General features: G+C 42.0%; 1 protein-coding gene across 41 annotated transcripts in view; it reads left to right on the forward strand.

The window, feature by feature from the left end:
* The window catches only part of tcf7l2 (transcription factor 7 like 2), a 189764-nt gene extending 186860 nt beyond the window's left edge, over positions 1-2904 (forward strand). For 13 of the 41 annotated variants that reach the window (XM_072479381.1, XM_072479376.1, XM_072479378.1 and 10 more), the window contains one exon: positions 897-2904. In XM_072479381.1, coding sequence (XP_072335482.1) covers positions 897-1357 — 461 coding nt within the window. In that variant the 3' untranslated portion in view covers positions 1358-2904. The remainder of the gene's footprint in view (positions 1-896) is intronic. The other 28 variants (XM_072479382.1, XM_072479383.1, XM_072479389.1 and 25 more) reach the window with 12 other exon arrangements.
* Positions 2905-19516: the final 16612 nt, after the last annotated feature.

Genomic DNA, 19516 nt, shown 5'->3' on the forward strand with positions numbered 1-19516 from the left:
GCGTCCGTGGCTTGAACTCTGAAAATTGTCTCAAATACACCTTATCATCCAGGACCCGAATATATCTTACCGATTTCTAATAGGTGTGAACTTCTAACTTGGGCTATAGGCAATGGGGTGCAAATTGTAATGTTAGAAAACGTCCAACGGTGAACTGTATAGCCCCTTTCCTTTGGCAAAATGCAGGACAAAATAAGATTATTTGCAGTGTGAATACTAATACATTTTCTTCTATCTTTTTAGTGAAAATTAAAAGAAGCCTACTAATAAATACTACATGTTGTTTGCAAATTTTATTTGGTAGTTGAACTATTGCTTGTTTGAAAAATAAACCAAATGTGCTCTTATCAATGAATCCTTGGCCAAACTGCTCCAGGAATTGTGAAATACAACAAAAGCCTTCTTTCCTCTCGCAGATAGCTGGTGTGAAAATGGCGCATACAAGGAACCTTGTTAATGAAATGTGAACCTTTTTTCAATCAACCAAACCTTAATTGACTTGCGTTTTCCATTGCAGACCATTAAAAGAATCAGCCACAGCCTGCAGGCCATAGAACCAGTTATTCTTGTTTTATTTTGCATTTTTCATGGTTTCTTGTTCCTTTTCTTTCTTTCATTCTTTTCTTTAGTATCTTTCTCCTGTCACCCTCAATTTGGTGTGGTTCTTAACAGATAAACCCAATATACTGTCATTTTATTAGTATTTCACATATCAGAAAGCTATACTTTATACATTTAAACAAAGTTGTAAATCCCTACAGATATGCTGGCCTAATTGTGCCTTGCATTAGTTATTAATGTTTCAAGTGTCGTGGATGTACTCTTGTTGCCTGAATAAGATTACTTTCTTTGTTCAAATAACCAACTCCATTAGTCTTTTTGCCCTTTATTTACAGATAAATCTTTCCCTGTTTCTAGGAGAAAAAAAAAGTGCATTCGCTACATACAAGGTGAAGGCAGCTGCGCCAGCCCACCCTCTTCAGATGGAAGCATATTAGATTCTCCTCCCCCTTCTCCTTCCATGTTAAGCCCGTCTACAGCAGACTCTGATCCACAGACTGAACAAATGCAACCTCTGTCACTCACAATGAAACCTGATCCTTTGGCCCATCTTTCCTCGCCATCCTCTTCCTCAGTCTTGTCGACAAACTCAGCACTCAAGTCCAGCACAGTTTCAGCTGTTAGTTGCCAGAACGGGGCGTTAGAGCACCGCTCCATCACCTTACACCAATCCACCTCCTCGTCTTCGTCGCAGACTCGACCTTCGACTTCATCCATGTCAATTGTCCATTCCCACGGTGCTTTGCAAGAGACACAGTCCCAGCCACTTTCACTTGTAACCAAGTCTTTAGAATAGCTTTTAGCATAGTTGCTGGTGTAATTTTTATTTCATTTGTGCCATATGGCTACATGTCAGTAGATGTTATGGAGTGCATTGGTCAATATTTGACCCATTGTTATTTCAAGGTCCTCTTTGAATATGTAGGATAAGCCTTGAGAGATCCTGCCAACCTCTTGTCAACCATTGCAAAACCTTGTAGTGTTCATCACTGTTTTTGGCTCTTACTGGGTGGATTCTTTGCTAGTAAGAGACTGATATCAAATTCAAAGAAGCCCTTGTGGAAGGAGTTGGCTACGCTGTATTATTTGTATTAAATAAGAGCTTGCGAACCAATCATTTTACGTCCATTTTATCATTAAGGGCACAATGAATGCAGTGCCACCTGTTAATTGTGTGGAACAACTTTTGTGATGTTGCGTGTTATTGTTTAAATGTACAGAAATAATGGGGAAAACTGTGTTAATATGCATTGTTCCATGGCGTTGTTCTTTGGGGGGGGGGGCGGGGTGGGAGGGGGGTGGAAAAAGAAATTACAACGCTATCGGACCAGTAGTATTTATTGCTTTAGAGATGCTTGTTGTATCATGTATGTTGTCTTTTAAATATTTTTCATTTCTTCAAACAATGTATAAAGTTTTTTTTTGCTTAGTGTAAGCATCTTATATATAAAAAGATTCATTTACCAAGGATTTCACCTTTTTTCCTCTGTTGTGATACATGACTGTCACCAAATGGATAATGTAGTGGCATTGTAAAGAACAAAAGTGCACAAAATTGCTGAAAAAAAAGCCATTGTACAAAAGAAAACTTGAATGCGATTGGGGGAGCGGGGAATATTTTTTTTGGAATAGCACAAAAAAGCAGCATCTGATCACCCATCTAAAGCCCCATAGTGGATTGAAACCTCAACCCCTGGAATTGCTTAATCTATATTCTATGTATGTATTCTGTGCCAAACTTTTAAAGGTCGATACATCTGACCTCCCCCATTTTTGCTGTATTTTGGTCCTTTTTAGCTGTGAGGTAACATAGGTATGTATGTAGATTTAATGTTGCTGACTAGTTTAAGCTATAACGCAATGTGTTTGGTAGCTATTGGCAAAATCATCCAAAAAATCGTATAAAGCAAAGCATTGAAGGGTGAGAATTAATGAAACCTATAAGGGCCAAATTTTCTGTACATTGGGGAAATTACTCAAAACTGAAACTGCCACTTTTTATGTACACTACTATCGGTAGGTATTTAGTAAATTTTAAAATAGGCATGTTGATGTTGCAAAGGCTGTATACAACTGATGAAAAAGTTTGTTCATTCGGTGCCATTGTAGTAGAAATGAAGCAGTTATATTGCTGTTTTTTTTCCCATTTTACTAAGAAGCTGATGACCTTTTGTGAATACTCTCAATGTTTCCTAACAGCTGTGATGTTCCTGTTCTGTTTTTTGCTCCTATTTTTTCTTTTCGTTTTTGAAACCATTTTTGTAATGAATCAATGTTCATGCTGTACAGTATCTGTAGCATGCAGTTCTGGATTAATAAAAGCAACTTAGTACGTGCAGAGAATTCTTGTGGTGTTCGTGTGCTCTGCGTCGCAGCTACGTGAAGAAAGTGGATCGTCAACTTTTAACCTGAACCATAGCGAGAACGTTTTACATAAAATTCAAATGTTGCCTCTGCCAAATTCAGATAATATGTGGTATGATGCACTTAATTGAGATCTGGACATTGGTGCTGAGCTGTTGTAGATGTGGAGTTATTGCATAGAATATGTTCCTGATGGACAGACCATGTTGCCCTCTGCAAATATACGTAACGAATCATTTGTTCGGCTGCACTTATATTTTCTTTGCTTTCAACATTTTGCTCACTCAGTGTCTGCATTAAACCTACTACTGGTTTGTAGCTGTTGCTTTTCTTCAGAGATCAGGGGTAGGTGCCCCATGAAAAGCGATCCATTACAGTGAGACACCATAAAAGATACGTTTAATAAAAAGTATTGCACGATTGTCAACAAACTTTCGATACTGAATTCGCTAGGGAGAGTATTGGGTGTAACTGCTGTTTTTTTGTGTACATTAATTTGTTTTAAGTTTGAAACATGTTTTACTGATGAAACCACAAATATACCAGAGTTTAGATTTTATTGTACAGACTTGAAAGAAAGAATGGAGCTTTCTATACATTACTGTTTCAGCAGTTCCTGACCCAGTGCTTTTGTCGGGCCAGTGGTTTTAACTTAAGACTTATTTCTCTGCTGTTGGCTCCAGCAATTCATTACAATAATGAATGGTACTGCAAAGAACAAAATTTACTGTTAAATAATATAAACACAATACAGATGAAGATGCATTGTCATATTTGTCACTAGACTCACTCGGAATTAGATTAATAAAATTAATCATAACATTTATGTACCTCGGGTGAGCTTTTTATTAAGTTAACAGGTAAATATTGAGAAATGTCTGTTTCCATTATTAAAATACCACTTGTTTTTTTGATGAATCCATCTCCTGTTTTCAGTTTCAGCAACAGTTTTGAATGTGCTTTGTGGAGCAGTCTGTTGAAAGCAGAAGGAGATTAGAGGTGTCTGTATCCCACAACTTTATTCTGTTTTTTTACACTGATATATTTTCAATTGGAAAGGAGTACATCATTTGTACATGATATTCTAAAGCAATTCAATCAGCTTAATGGCTTATCTGTATTAAATACTTAAAACTAACATTATGCCACCAATCCAATCAGTCGCCCAGACAGGCCGAAAAGTAAATTGCTCATTGCATCCTGTATCATTTGCAAACTACAGTGTCTGCTTAGAGTGTAAACCCTAACTTGCCTCACTGCACCCCCCCCCCCCCCAAAATAAATCCTGATTGGATTTTTAGTAAACGTGATGCGTTCTTGTCAGCACACTGTCGAAAAAACAGTGTGCTAAAACTTGTGAATTCTTCCAACACTGACTTATCACCTCAAAAATGTTTGATCAGATTTTGCCGAAGTTCCAATCATGATCTGCCTGACACATACTCCAGATCGCTTTTGAAAATGAGTATGTTCAGAACATCGATGGGTTGGTAAATACTCTCATCTGGTAGTTTTAACTAGATATGATAGGTGAATTATTCTCATCAGTTTCTGGATTCCTGTTGAAAAGTGACTGCTGCAAAGGGAGGAACTGGGGGAGTAAATGTATTTTAAATATATGAAAAAATGAAAATCACTTATTGTCACAAGTAGGCTTCAAATGAAGTTACTGTGAAAAGCCCCCTAGTCGCCACATTCCGGCGCCTGTTCGGGGAGGCTGGTACGGGAATATTGATGTCAACTTTTTTTTAAAACTGAGTGCGACTTTTTAGGATTTCATAAATATGGCTTCAGTTTATTGAAAATCTGTTGGATTTCCATCGAGTAATTATTGTGGAAGTACTGAACTGTTGACAAGCTGCTGAGCCCATTAATGCCTTTATAAGAAAAGAATGCTCATTGCCTGTTTGGTATAGCAATAGAACTGTGATATTCAGCTGATGCCTCTGAACCGTGTTTGCTACAAGATAGAAGTTGAGGATCCAATGCTGGGAGTCCATTTGCTTGCTTGTTAGCACGTTCAAGTTTCCCCTCGATCATTTTAGCCCTCTTCATTTGCCCCCTCACCCCCCAACTGTTGGCCATCACTGGGATATGGTACCACATACGCCCAAGCACAGAACCAACAATGCAACCAAGTATTCATTATTCATGCCCAAACCTTGTCACCATTTGCAGGTAATTGATGCTGCCTTCAGTTAACTATCTCCAGTCATCCCTATGGGCACTGCTAAATGCAATGTTCTGGAGGCTGTAAAATATTTCCATTGCAAAATTGGAATTAACCGCGTGAAGCATTTTTGAAGATGAATGACAGGGACTATACACTGCATTGCAAAACTTTAAGAAGAACAGAGACCGAGGGATTCCACTAATCTTTTTGAAGTAAATATAAATGCATTTATATTGTTACTTTTCTTGATCTCTGTCAGAGCATTTAGTGATGTAGGAAACATGACAGCCAGTTTGTGCGCAACAAGCTCCCACTAACAACAATGTGATAATGAACAAATAATATGTTTGTAATGTGGATTCATGGATAAATATTGGCCAGTACACCAAGGGATATACATGCCTGCTCTACGAAGTAATATCACAAGATATTTTGTGTCCACCTGAGTGGTCAGCCTGATTTCTGTTTTTTTTCTTTCCAAAAATGTTTTCTCTCCAAATAAGTTCATAAGATGTAGGAGCAGAATTAGGCCATTTAGCCCATCGGGTCTGCTCCACCATTCTATCATGGCTGATATGTTCCTCAACTGCGACCTACAATGTTACAGTCCAAGAGCTGGATTGCGAAATCAGCTAGAGCATCTTCCTAGCACACATATCCAGGAGCAGGAGCAGGCAATTTAGCCTCCCTAGCCTAATGCCCTCAATGTGATCATAGCTGATCCCATCCTGGCCTCAATCCCACCGTCCTGCCTGTTCTCCACAACTCTTCAACCCATTAAAAATCTGTCTAACTCCTTAAATGTACTAGCTGTCTCTGCATCCACTGCACTCTGGGGTAGCGAATACAACAGATTCACAACTCTCTGGGAGAAGTAGTTTTTCCTCAGATCTGTTTTAAGTTTGCTACCTCTTATTCTAAGATTATGACCTCTCATTTTAGAATGCCCCACAAAAGGAAGCATCAGTTCCACATCTACTTTATTTTTTTAAACAGTACAGCACACAACAGGCCCTTCGGCCCTCGATGTTGTGCCGAGCATTGTCCAAAACCAAGATCAAGCTGTCCCACTCCCTGTCATTCTGGTGTGCTCCATAAAATTTAGAGTACCCAATTAAAATTTTTTTCCAATTAAGGGGCAATTTAGCGTGGCCAGTCCACCCAGCTTACACATCTTTTGGGTTGTGGGGGCGAAACCCCACGCAAACATACTTTATTCATGCCTTTTAGCATTTTGTATACCTCAATTAGATCTCCCCTCATTCTTCTAGACTCTGGAGAGTATAGGCCTAAACTGTTCAATCTCTCCTCATACGACAATCCCTTCATCTCTGGAATCAATCTAGTGAACCTCCTCTGAACTGCCTCCAATGCAACTACATCTTTCCTCAAATAAGGAGACCAAAAGTGTGCACAATACTCCAGGTGCAGTCTTACTAATACCTTGTATAGTTGCAACAACACTTCCTTATCTTTATACTCAATTCCGTTTGCTATAAATGCCAACATTCCATTTGCTTTCCTTATTTGCTGCACCTGCGTGCTCATTTTCTGTGACTCATGCATGAGGACACCCAGATCTCTCAGCAACGGAGAACCCTGAAGTCTCTTCTCATTCAGATAATTTGCCTTTCCATTTTTTCAACCAAATTGCAGGATTTCACACTTAACCACTTTAAACTCCATCTGCCACATTTTGACCCACTCTCCTAACCTTTCTATATCCATTTGTAAGCTCCTAATTTTCTCATTCCAACTTGCTGTCCCACCTATATTTGTGTCATCTGCAAATTTGGTTATAGAACCTTATATCCCTGTATCCAAGCTGTTAATATGGATTGTAAATAGCTGGGCCCAAGGACCGAACCCTGCGGCACCCCCACTAGTTCTTGCCATCCAGAAAAAAAATGTTTATCCCGACTCGCTCCTCTCCATCAGCCAGTCTTCTATCCAAGCTAATGAGTTACCCCACATCCCATATGAACTTAATTAAGGGGCAATTTAGCATGGCCAATCCGCCTACCCTGCACATTTTTGGGTTGTGGGTGTGAGACCCATACAGACACTGGGAGAATGTGCAAACTCCACATGGACAGTGACCCGGAGTCCTCGACACCTTGAGGCAGCAGTGCTAACTACTATGCCACCGGGCCTGATTTCTGCACTGAAATCCAGCAGAGGGTCTTGACCCCAGAGCCTTCTGACTTTGCCCTGAGGAAGAGTCCAAGTTAACTTTTTTTCTCTCCTCACAAGCACTACCAGACCTGTTGAATTTTTTCTGCACTTTGTTTTTGCTACCAACTGAGCCATGGCTGATAGAATTTGATCAACAGTTGCCTTTCTTTTAAAAATAAAAACACACTGACTCCTAAATGCTGTAAATATAAATAATTATTCAAGGCATTTGGTAGTAATAAGTTTGGGAAGGGAATAATAATTTGATACAAACTATTGCCTGATCTCAATTGAACTATTGTCTGGTTTTATGCACCCTACTTTAGGTAGGATACTGATACCATGGAAAGAACACAAAGTGATTCAGTGAGGTGATTCCCAGGATGAGAGACTTCGGTTATTTTTACATTTCCTCCCTTCAAGAAGTAGTGAGAGGTAGTGGAAGGATTCCAGGCTTATTAACAGAGCAGGTAGGCTGTGATTAAGTGCTCAATTTATGGTTGTAATCATCTTTGTACAAAGTGATAAAGTGGTTTGGCCCAAATGGCAGTAGGTTTCAACAGGTACTCCTAGATTGGGTGGCATGATCAGGGCAACAACCCTACTGGACAAGGTGTCGTACTGGATGTCAACCCAAAATTCAGACAGTGGCAAATCTTTATTTAGAAGACTAGCGAAACTGGAACCAGAAGAGAAAATGCTGGAAAATTTCAGCAGGTCTGGCAGCATCTGTAAGGAGAGAAAAGAGCTTGAGTCCAGATGACCCTTTGTCAAAGCTAAAAAGCATAGAAATTGCGAGATATTTATACTGTAGGGTGAGGGGATTAAAGCTGAGTCATAGCCCCAGAAACCAAGGGAAAAGAATGCTAATGGCAGAAACTGTGACTCCAAAGCAGAGTGTGAAAGAGCAGACAGTAATGCTGTTCAGAGAGTTTTGATGAGGCAAATAGGGAAAAGCGCACTAGTCTGCCTCTTTGTAATTAGAGTGCACATAAGACCATGCTCCCAAGGAAAAGGTTGGGAGATTTTTTTTCATGCACGTTTGTTGGGGTACAGTGCTCTCTCAAAACCATAATAAATGACTCCAAGGGAGATGAAGGAATATTTGAGGGAAAATAATTTAGAAGACTGTAGGGAATGGGTAGCAAACAAAATTGCATGATGGGCCGAATGGCCCCCTTGCCATAAAATCCTCTGATTCTATGACCAAGTCATACTACCCTTAAAGCAGTTAAAACCGTTCTTCAGTCATGTAAGCATATAAACACAGGCTTCAAAATATATTTGATTTAGTCCAGCCGCACACTTCAGTACTTGCCAATGGTGCTTATACAGTTTTGGCAATAAGATTATTTTTGGCATCTTTTTCCCTAATGCAAAACCACTTGGAAGATAAAGGATAGCAAAGAGTTGGTTGAGTGTAATATTTGCCGTACTGCTATAGGGCTCCCATTATTTCAGTGTCAGTATCAAAAATCCCAGTTTCAAAGGTGTGAAAATTGAACTGATGTTTAAGAAAAGTTATATTTGACAAAAGCTGTGCAAAAAAGCAATTGCTTCAAAACTGGTGGTACCCTGTTACAAATGGAGGGATAAGCAGCACGGCGGCGCAGTGGTTAGGACTGCTGCCTCACGGCGCGAGGACCAGGTTTGATCTCGGTCCTGGGTCACTGTCCGTATGGAGTTTGCACATTCCCCCCGTGCCTGGGTGGGTCTCACCCCACAACCCAAAGATGTGCAAGGTAGGTCAATTGGCCATGCTAAAATTGCCTGTTTTTAAAAAAAAAAATGGGGGGATGTGAATAATTCTTTATACCATGGACATGGCGCCTCCCATATTTCTGGTTCTGAATCCACAGCTCAATCCTTTGAAAAACCTTACAGTACATGTATGATCATTACGGTCATGCATTGATAAATGCATTCACAATGCGATGTAATTCTGAAAAGCCATCCAAACTGGATCTAAAATCCTCTCACTGGTCAAACTAGTTGGTTTTCAGCACCTTGATTCAATTAGAGACAAATTAGTAACAGAACTTGGAGATTTTTTTCAGACTCCCAACATAATGTAGAGCAACCTATCATGAGTTTGCTTTTTGGTCCCCTGTTGTGAAATTTTTTACCCCAGTTTGGTATCCATGATCATGATCAGCATGATCAGAATGAACAGTTTGCCCTGAGGGTTTAGAAGTATATTTGGTGACTCCAATTATATCACCAATGAACCCCTTTTTCTTTGCACAATGCTGCGTTTGACAAGGGCAATCTATCCCTCTTGTCTGTGAGTAATATGTTTACTAAAGAATAGTTGGCTTTCACACCTTGGCTTGAGGAGGAGTGGTGAGCCCGAACCCCTGCTCCTGATTGCTGCCCAGGAATGTGCATATGTGATGACTGGGCAAGGACATGATCAGGCCGTGACACCTCCTACAGTCCTATCAATGCTCTGCTGGGGTTCACACATAAAGAATGGGTACTTGGGCCAAATATTGGTGGGGGTGGTGGCTACATCTGCAAAACTCCAGCATGAACCATTAGTTTGTAAATGGGAGGGATGTTTCATTGTTACAATACTGCTGTTCTATTGTAGCGAGTGATTTATCGCAGGTTGCTTGCTCTGCAGCTGTGCCTTCCTGTTTTAACCACATTCCTGTCTTGTCTGGATACTCGTGTTGTACTTTCCAAAGTTTCTCTGCTGGCCATACCAGCCCCCTTGCAAAGACCATCTGACTGAAAAGTAGATATGTTTCCAAGTAGCAAACAAAACAGCTATCATTCTAAGTATTCTTGCAGAACTCTGTTCTGTGATCTGTTTGTATTTTACAACCCAAGACCTCAAGCAAATTCCTAATTAAAGTTCTTTTAAAACCTTGCATCTTATTAAATTTGGTGTGGCTTCATCCCTAGTAAAATACTCAATTTACTGCACAGTTCTGTCCAAATATAGAAATCATGCAAAAAAGATTATGGTTGGACAGATGTAGCATCTTAACTGATTTAAAATCTGGCCCCAATTCAAATGCTGAATGTGCTTCAGTTTATCACAATATATTTTCACCAAAATCTATTTGGTGGTTGTGGATGCAAATTGATATCATCAGGATGCAATTGCAAATCTTGTACAGGGTCGGTACAGTATACTGGCCCTTTGTAATCTACTTAAACGTTTGCAAAAGGCTCACTGGATTGCTGGTATTTATTTAATTAACATTGATATGTTTGGTCATTGACATTACAAGTTTGATTTGCAAGTTTTGATCACTATTGTGTGCTGTAGTTCATCATTTCAGTCCTGCTTGTAGCTTTGATGCAACAGGGTTTTTCAACATGCTTTCAAATTGCAGTTGTGAAATCGTTGACGGAGAAAAAAATCTACAAGTTGCTCTTGCACGATGAATGGTTTTGAAAAGTCCTAACCTCACAGTTAACTTCTCAAGTAACATTGTTTAAGTGGATATTATCAGGAGGAAGTTAATCCAATAAAATGTGTCTCTTAACTCAAACAAGGGGCCAGTCGGTGTAGTATGAGCAACCTGCAAGGGGCTACTAAGAAATCTGATTTAGAAAGAAACCATGGAGGATCAAAGATAGGAAAATAAATCCGTTGATATTATTGATATTAAAAATCCATTGATACGAGTTGCTTTGGTTGGAGGCTTGAGGGGTTTGGATAACAGGCTGGTTAATGACTGGAATTTCCCATCTGGTTGACATCAATTGTAAATTTGTAAATGTTACTGTGAATGTAATCCTGTGGATGCTTATTGCAGCATTTTCAACCTCATGGTCAGAGATTGTAATAGGTGACCCTCGAGACCCATCTGGGGCTGCTTTTACAACATTGAAGACCAATGTGAATATTTTGTACAAATCCCTGGCATGGCCATTCTTCGTTTGCAGTATATAGTTGTGCATTATACAGAGGAAATAAAGCCTTGCATTTATATAATTCCCTTCACAACCTCAAGACATTCTAAAGCACTTTACAACCGAAGAGATGATGTGCGGGTTTGTTCAGTTGGTCTTACAAAGAACTCTGGAGGCTTATATGGTTGAATATCCAGTGTTTATTGTTTAAAAATAAATAAATTTAGAGTGCCCAATTATTTTTGTTCCAATTAAGGGGCAGTTAAGTGTGGCCAATTCACCAAGCCTGCACATCTTTTTTGTGTTGTGGGGGTGAGACCATGCAGGCACTGGGAGAATGTGCAAACTCCACACGGACAGTGACCCGGGGCCAAGATCGAACCCAGATCCTCGGCATCATGAGGCAGCAGTGCTAACCACTGCCCAAGTGTTTATTGGTAACACATGATGATATACATGCCCAAGTTATAGTCCTGCCTGGGTTCTATCAGCATGCTGGCTTCTCCTAGACTTCTACTCAGTACACTATCATGTGATACTTTGCATCATAGTGTGAGAGGTATTGGCCGGGATTCTCCCTTCTGGGGACTAAGTCCCCACGCCGGCGGGAGAACCGGCGCCAACCACTCCGACGTCAACAGCCCCCGAAAGTGCGGATTTCTCTGCACTTTGGGGGGCTAGGTGGACGCCGGAGGGGTTGGCACTGCTCCAGCCGGCGCCGAAGGGACAGCGCCAGTTCGCGCATGCATCAAAGGGCCGGCGTGATCTCGCGCATGCAAGGAACCGCCAGCGTGGTTTCACGCATGCGCAGACCGGCCAGCGTATGCGTGGTTTCACGCATGCGCAGACCGGCCAGCGTATTTTGGCGCATGCGCGGAGGGTTCTCTTCACCGCACCGGCCATGGCGGAGCCCTACATGGGTCGGCGCGGAAGAAAGGAGTGCCCCCACGGAACAAACCCGCCCGCAGATCTGTGGGCCCCGATCGCAGGCCAGGTCACCGTGGCCTCCCCCTGTTCTGCTTTACCTTCATTCTGTTGTTGAACACACACTTCATTTCTTGATGCTGCTGAATGGTTACTCATTTTGTATTTGATTTTAAAGGACAATCCACTGTTCTTTCAGTTTTTTTAATTTCTTCTCCAGCTCTTGCTATCTCTCTCTGTGCTGCAGTGCATTGCTTTTTTCACCACTGATAGTTCCAATGTAGCTTTATATGATGTAGTACTCCATCTTTTTTTAGCTAATTTCTCTAGGGGCAGGTATTGATTGTTAAGAGTATTTCAAGGCAGCAAGCTTGAGATGATTCAGATTATCACTTATATTGCGTTTTTCACACCATTCAACATTTTTGTTTCTTTCGAAGCCCCCTTGTACTGTTGTGACTCATCAGAAATAAATTTGTTCAGATCTTGAACAATTTGGTTTATCGAAAATACAAAACACTAAAGTCTTCAAAGGTGCATATTTTGCTGAAATTGTGTGTTTCAAATCCTCCAATTCAGCTTTGATGTGACATTCTCAATCTTTGTTCTGCCTTTTCATTCTCCACCTGCAGCAGAGCTTTGTCCTTCATTTTGGTTTTCCAGTTCTGTCTCCAGTGAAGTCTTGGCTTAATCATGCTACTTATGGCTTCATTATCTGCTCACTGCTTGGAATACTCTATGTCTTTCCTTTCAGTCACAGTCAACTGGCTCAGCCTTTTCAAAAACATTGAGGTTTAAGCCTTCTAGCTTGTTCTCAGGCTAATTTTTCCACTGCACTGAACTCTTCGGCTCATTGCGCCAATATGGTCTGTCACCATCGTGTGGTTTGCTTGGACATTGCCTATTGTTGCTTTACTGGGGGTGTTCTATCTTTTTTTAAAGCACTGCATGAAGATTAAAATACTTGTCAAAGACTTTAAATATCTCCTCAAAGTTGGCTGAGGATTCGTCCATTAGGTTTATTTCAGTAAGTTCACCAAAGAAGTATAAAAACATTAACTTGTATTTCCCATGATTTTCTTTTACTTAATTCTGAAGTATCCCTGTAATCTAAAACTATTCACCCCCAGGATGTCCAATTCTGAGTCTGGTTTAGCCCTCGCATCAGCCTAAATTGGTCTGGTGGTTTTCATTTACTATCCATGGCTGTGTTTTATAAAGGAAGTGAAACATTACATTTTTCTTCTTCCAAGATAGCTCCCCAGTAATGGTATTTTTCTCTTCCTCCTGCATTTCTCTAGTTTTGGCAGGCTGCTCTTGGAGCCTTTCTTAAAACTTTGAGATTCTGCAGGATTCTCTTCAGAGAAGCCATTTGGGTCAGCTACTTGCTTTTTAGAACCAGGAAAATTGATTTAGCTGTGCCTCGGGGGACCCCGTTTCCCTGGTTTTCTGTGGCTATGACTCATCTTTCATTCTCACTCCAGTATAAATATTTCCCACTTTCTCTGTCTTTAGCTTTGACAAAGGGTCATCTGGACTCAAACTTTTAGCTCTTTTCTCTCCCTACAGATGCTGGCAGACCTGCTGGGATTTTCCACCATTTTCTTTTTGGTTTCAGATTCCAGCATCCGCAGTAATTTGCTTTTAGCTCCGCCTTGTGTTTTTAGAAAAAAACATTTTCATTCATTCGAACTTGGCTGCCACAACGAATGGTGCTAACTCCGTACCCGGCCGCAGCGTTTTTCCATCTGCATTGCTTAAACAGTCGATATGCTCTGCCTTATTGGTGCTCTGATTATTTTTTTTAAAATTAGTTCAGCTTTTTAGTGAATTTTGCTCACCCTTCTGATCTGGCTAGATCCTTTGACTCTGCAATTGATGGGGTATGACAATTTGCTGGAGTCCCATCAGCTGAACAGTGGATTTTCTTCCTGCCCGTAACCCCCCACATCTACAATGGGGCTTTTTAGGCACAAAAACAAATTACTGTGGGAGCTTTGACAAAGAGTCACCCAGACTCGAAACATTAGCTCCGTGTTCTCTCCACAGATGCGGTCAGACCTGCTGAGCATGTCCAGCATTTTCTGTTTTTTGTTTTTAGACATGCTGTGTCCAGGCTTGCTGTATCCAGCTGTTGTCTTCAATTCAGGTGTACTTGCTCTGGTCAGAATTTCAGTCCCTTTAGCTTTTCATGCCCTTGGATTCTGGGGTTCTTCTCCAGCTTCTTTCAGGTTATGGATTTTTTCATTAGCTGCCACTATGTTGTAAGGATTTGTTCAGTATGTCTCACAAAAGAAGTCTGGAGATTTGTATTTTTGAATATTAAGTGTTTATTGGTAACACGACTCTTTGCATCTCCTGGGTCTCACCCTGCTTAGATACTATCCGGGATTCTCCGTGCCCGCGCCGGGTCGGAGAATCGCCAGAGTGGGGGGGTGAGAATCCCGCCATGCTGCTCTGATGCCGGGCCGCTGATTCTCTAGTGACCAGAGAATCAGCGGCAATCGCGGTCGCCGCAGCGCCGGTCGGGGGCCGCTGAAATAGGTCCCCGCGGTGATTCTCCGCGTGTAATGGGCCGAGTCTGGCTGGGTCCCGCTGGCATGGTTCAGACCTCGTCCTACCTGGCAGGAGCCCGGACCCGCGGACGTCCTGGTTGGGGGATCTGACTCCGGGGGGGGGCCTCCCCGGGGTCCAGGCCCGCGATTGGGGGCTTCCGATCGGTGGGCGGCCGCGACCTGGAGGGGGCCTACCTCCTGCTGTGCGGGCCTGCTGTTCGGTCGCCTACATGTCGCTCCGCGCCAGCGCGGAGGCGGTAACCACGCGCATGTGCCGGTGTGGAGACGGCTGTGGCGGGCATGCGTGGACTCGCGCTGGCCGTGGTGCACATGCGTGGACCCGTGCCGGCCATGTAGGGCCGGCTTTCGCCGCTGGAGCAGCGTACAGCTAGCGTCGTGCTAGCCCCCCAAGAATTGGAGAATTACTGGGCCTGGAGGCCAGTTTATGCCAGCGTCGCTCGTGTCGTTTTGATGCCAGCATCAACTCTTGGCCGCCGCGATATTGGTGAATCCCGGCCACTATCTTCATGCTGGCTCCTGCTTAGATTACTACTGACTCTCTACATCATACTGTGTCAGGTATTGTTTTCCCAGCCCCATATTAACCTTTGCTAAGTTGAACACCCTTTTACTACAAGTAATCTTGTAAGTACAGTCACCGTTTTTCGCCTGAATGGTTAATTCAGTTTGACTCCCCATAGGCCTGCTGAGTATTTCCAGAAATTTCTGCTTTTATTCGTAGTAAAATCTACTTAATGTCATGTGCATGCTTCGATTGATGTAAGCTTGTTTGCATTTCAGAATATTGCATGTATTTTTACTTATTACAATGAGATGGCAATGGTGGGTATTCCACTTGGGGTGTGCAATGCTAATATAAATAAATCCTGCAGGAATAATTACAGTATGGATCAAATAGAAAACAAAGCTTTCCTTCGATTAAACTCTCATTAATCTCCATCTTTAAAATCTGGCCCAACTACCCCGATGTGAATTGTTCTTGCTTATAGCACCATCTCCTGACCTTTAAGTACAATTTGCCAATTTTTACAGAATTGTGAATGGAACGGCAAGTTGGTTCAGTGGTTAGCACTGTGGCTCACAGTGCCAGAGGCCCGGGTTCGATTCGAGCCTTGGGTCGCTGTTTGTGTGGAGTCTGTACATTCTCCCCGTGTCTGCGTGGGTTTCCTCCGGTGCCCTGGTTTCCTCCCACAGCCCAAAGTGCATGGGTCATGCTTAAATTGCCTCCGAGTGTCCAGGGATGTGCAGGTTAGGTTTTGGGGTTACAGGGAAGATGGGGGAGTGGATGTGGGTGGAGTGTTCATTGGAAGGGTTGGTGCAGACTCAAGGGGCCGAATGGCCTCCTGCACTGTAGGAATTCTGTGAACTATGATCCATTCCTGCTAGGAATTACATTGAGACCAACCAAATTAATTTCACACCGGGTCTTTCCAGTCATGAGAGGGATTATTATCTTTTCATTCTGATGGGATTCAAATACTGAATGCAGGGCCGCAGGACCATCTGTTCAGCTATAACATCAAGCCCCTGGATACTTTTGTAAGTGTATTTGCACTACAATTGTTGTGTCAGTGAAGCACATGTTTTCCTTCATACCAATGATTGTATGGCTTTGGTGTAAGTGCTGACTAAATTTGGAATTTTTACCCTGACACGAGTGCAGTGGAAGAAAACTCTCAGGACAAAAGTCTCATTCAGTTTCTTTAAGGAGTAAGATTGGGCCTTTACAGTCCACAAGCTTATGGTTGATGGGAAGTGGAAAGTTATAATTTAGTTGCAGTACAGGGGCTGGATTCTAGCTCCAGGAGGAACATGTTCCATTTAAAAACCTAAATCAGCTCCAGGTACTTAAATAGCCCTGAAGGTAGCAAAATTTGTTACTGGCTATTCCCAAAAGTGATTTTTAACTCCATTCCTATATAGATTCCCACAATAATATGGTGGGGCGAAACTATAGTGTCCCTTATTTTTGGATCTAAATTACTCCTGGTGAGATTCCATACACCATTGTTTCATGTCTCCCAAAGCCCATTTATATGTTGGGAATATAAACTGCAAACAATAAGACTATGATTAAAGATGGTGTACCCTGGGTTCAAATGCAGTGGTAGTCTATTCTTTTAACTAATTTAACAGCCTTTTGTTTACATAATAATATAATAATCGCTTATTGTCACAAGTAGGCTTCAATGAAGTTACTGCGAAAAGCCCCTACATGGAGATAAAGTTGCCAACATTCCCTTTCTTAACCCGTCAAATTCCTGACCGCTGGGGAACGGTCGGGAACCCGGCATGGCCAAAGTCGGCTGGGAGCCGATTTTGGCGTCGTAAAATGCCACAGTTTCCACGCTGGCGTCTGCACTTAGCCTCAAAACTGGGGAATCTCGTCCCTATTTTAGAATTGGAATTTCGAAGTGTGCAGACTGCATCCAACCAAACATAAATATTCCAAGTAGTGTTGAATCTCTTGAGGAGAGGGGCTTTGTGAAAACTTTCTACAGACATGGTCCACTCTGCTGAATGCTGCCTGCTTCAGGACTTGGGAACTAGTTACCAGGGTGTTCAGTTTCAATGGATTTTAAGGTGAAAGAATGATCCCTGCTGCCTTAAACTAATTGTCAAATAAAATGTGGAGGGAGGTGGGATGTTTTCCATGATCTTCCACAGCTGGGTGTCTGTGTTTATAAGGTGTGGCACAAACTTAATGGAATATAGATCAGAATAAAGCTAATAGGGGGACTTGGCACTTGTGATGCCTTTCTTCTGGCTTTTTGGCCCCCCTATTTTTTTAATGTAACTTTATCATTGTATGGAAAACCAACCCAATGGGTAAACCAATATTTTAGGAAGAGGTGAATGTGCCAACCTGAGGGCACAATGTTACAGTGGTCCCAGCCAAATTCAGATTCATACCTTGTGAAAAGTACAGCCAGGGATGGCTGTGGTAATACAACATAAATTGGAGAAACCTTCACCATGGAAATTCACTAGAATGGAACCAGGGGTGAGGACTTCAGTTGTGGAGAGATGGGAGTAGCTGGGATTTTGCTTGGAGCAGGGAAGGTTAAGAGGAGATTTGGGGCAGCACGGTAGCGCAGTGGTTAGCATTGTTGCCTCACGGCGCTGAGGACCCAAGTTCGATACTGGCTCTGGGTCACTGTCCGTGTGGAGTTTGCACATTCCCCCCCGTGTTTGCGTAGGTTTCACCCCCACAACCCAAAGATGTGCAGGGTAGGTGAATTGGCCACGCTAAATTGCCCCTTAATTGGAAAAAATGAATTGGGTACTCTAAATTTATTTTTTAAAAAGAGGAGATTTGATAGAGATATTCAAACTCATTGATGGCTTGATAGATTAAATCAGGAGAAACCAGTTTATGTCCAGTGACAGATCGTTTGGTATCCAGCGGGGACAGATTTAGGATGATTCCCAGAGACCGAGAGATGACATGAGGTAACAGTTTTATACAGCAAGTTGTGATCTGGAATGCACTGCCTCAGTGTGTGGTGGAAGCACAATCAATAGTGACATTCAAAAGCGAATGTGATAAATACTTGAAGGAAAAAGAATTACAGAGCGATGAGAAAAGAGCAGTGGGGTGGGATTAATTAGATAGCTCTGTGAGAGTGGGTCCAGACAAAATGGGCTTAATTGTCTCCTCCTGTCCTGTATCATTCTAGGATTTTAATGTAATTTTAAAGCTGGAAAGTGGATATTTTTAAATATTTATTCTTGAGAATGTCATTATTGCTTTGATTTCACAAATGATTAATTTGATGGAAAAGTCATTGTACAAATTTTTATCCTCCTAAATAGTTCCTTACAAACTTGATACTTTCCTTTCGTAATATCTAGAGGACGTCAAGCTTCACAATTAGAAAACAAAACTGCATCGCCTTTCAAAACCTTTCAGGCTATTCTGTTTTTAATGCATGCTGCCATTGCATTGCTGGTGGTCTTAAGCCCAGCAAAGTGGAAGGCCTTTACCTACTGTCAGGTAAAGATCCTCCAGACATATCAAGGGGAGGAGACACAGCCAAAGCCACAAGAATCCAGTCTCAACGCCCATTGTTCCAGCACTATTCCGCTCAAGAGTAATCTTAATTTGTGATGTAGCTTCCCTGCAATCTGAAACCATGAAGAATTAACGGCTGGAGAACAGATCTACAGGATAAGCCATGTCGTCTGGATTTCTGACCTGATGAGCACCTCCCAGCTGGAGCATCTGAACCGTGGCCAATTTGGCAATGCCTCAATTACTTACGCACTCGTACTTGTCATTCAAAAGTAATAGTCCACGAATGGTGATACATTCACAGTAACTCTGGTGATGAGTTGCAAACAATAGGCCAGCTGTTCCACTACCCATCACTGTCCCAGTCCTAGAATGCTACTTATCTTGCTAACTACAACAGTAAGGCCCAACATTCAAGGCCTTGTGGCAGGGAGCAATGTGAACATACAGTTCGTTGACAGGACTTCCAATAGTGGCGTTCGTGATAACGGTGTTTTGGCAGGATTGTGCTACTTTGTAATGCACAATCTATTATTCTCCAAAAGTGGATCTGTGTCCTTTTAATGGCCACAACATGTGGGTCAATCAAAGTGTATCTGTTGCTTGGTGAGAGAACTGCACAGATTGGATAATGCTTTTAGATAGGCTTCAGAATCCAAACTTCAAGATATACACTTTTAGGTGTGTGTTTTCTTTCAGTAACAAAATGATCTGTGTGTGTACCGGAGTATGTTTGGGGAAACAATATTGATGTGCTTTTTTTCATCAGGTGTGAGGTGGATGGATCAAGCTGATAAATCCATCCCTTACCCACACTCTGAAAACAGGCAGCGCTCTGAACCATTTTGATCAGACATT

Source organism: Scyliorhinus torazame, chromosome 16 (genome assembly GCF_047496885.1).
Source record: "Scyliorhinus torazame isolate Kashiwa2021f chromosome 16, sScyTor2.1, whole genome shotgun sequence".
In the NCBI taxonomy this organism is placed as follows: domain Eukaryota; kingdom Metazoa; phylum Chordata; class Chondrichthyes; order Carcharhiniformes; family Scyliorhinidae; genus Scyliorhinus; species Scyliorhinus torazame.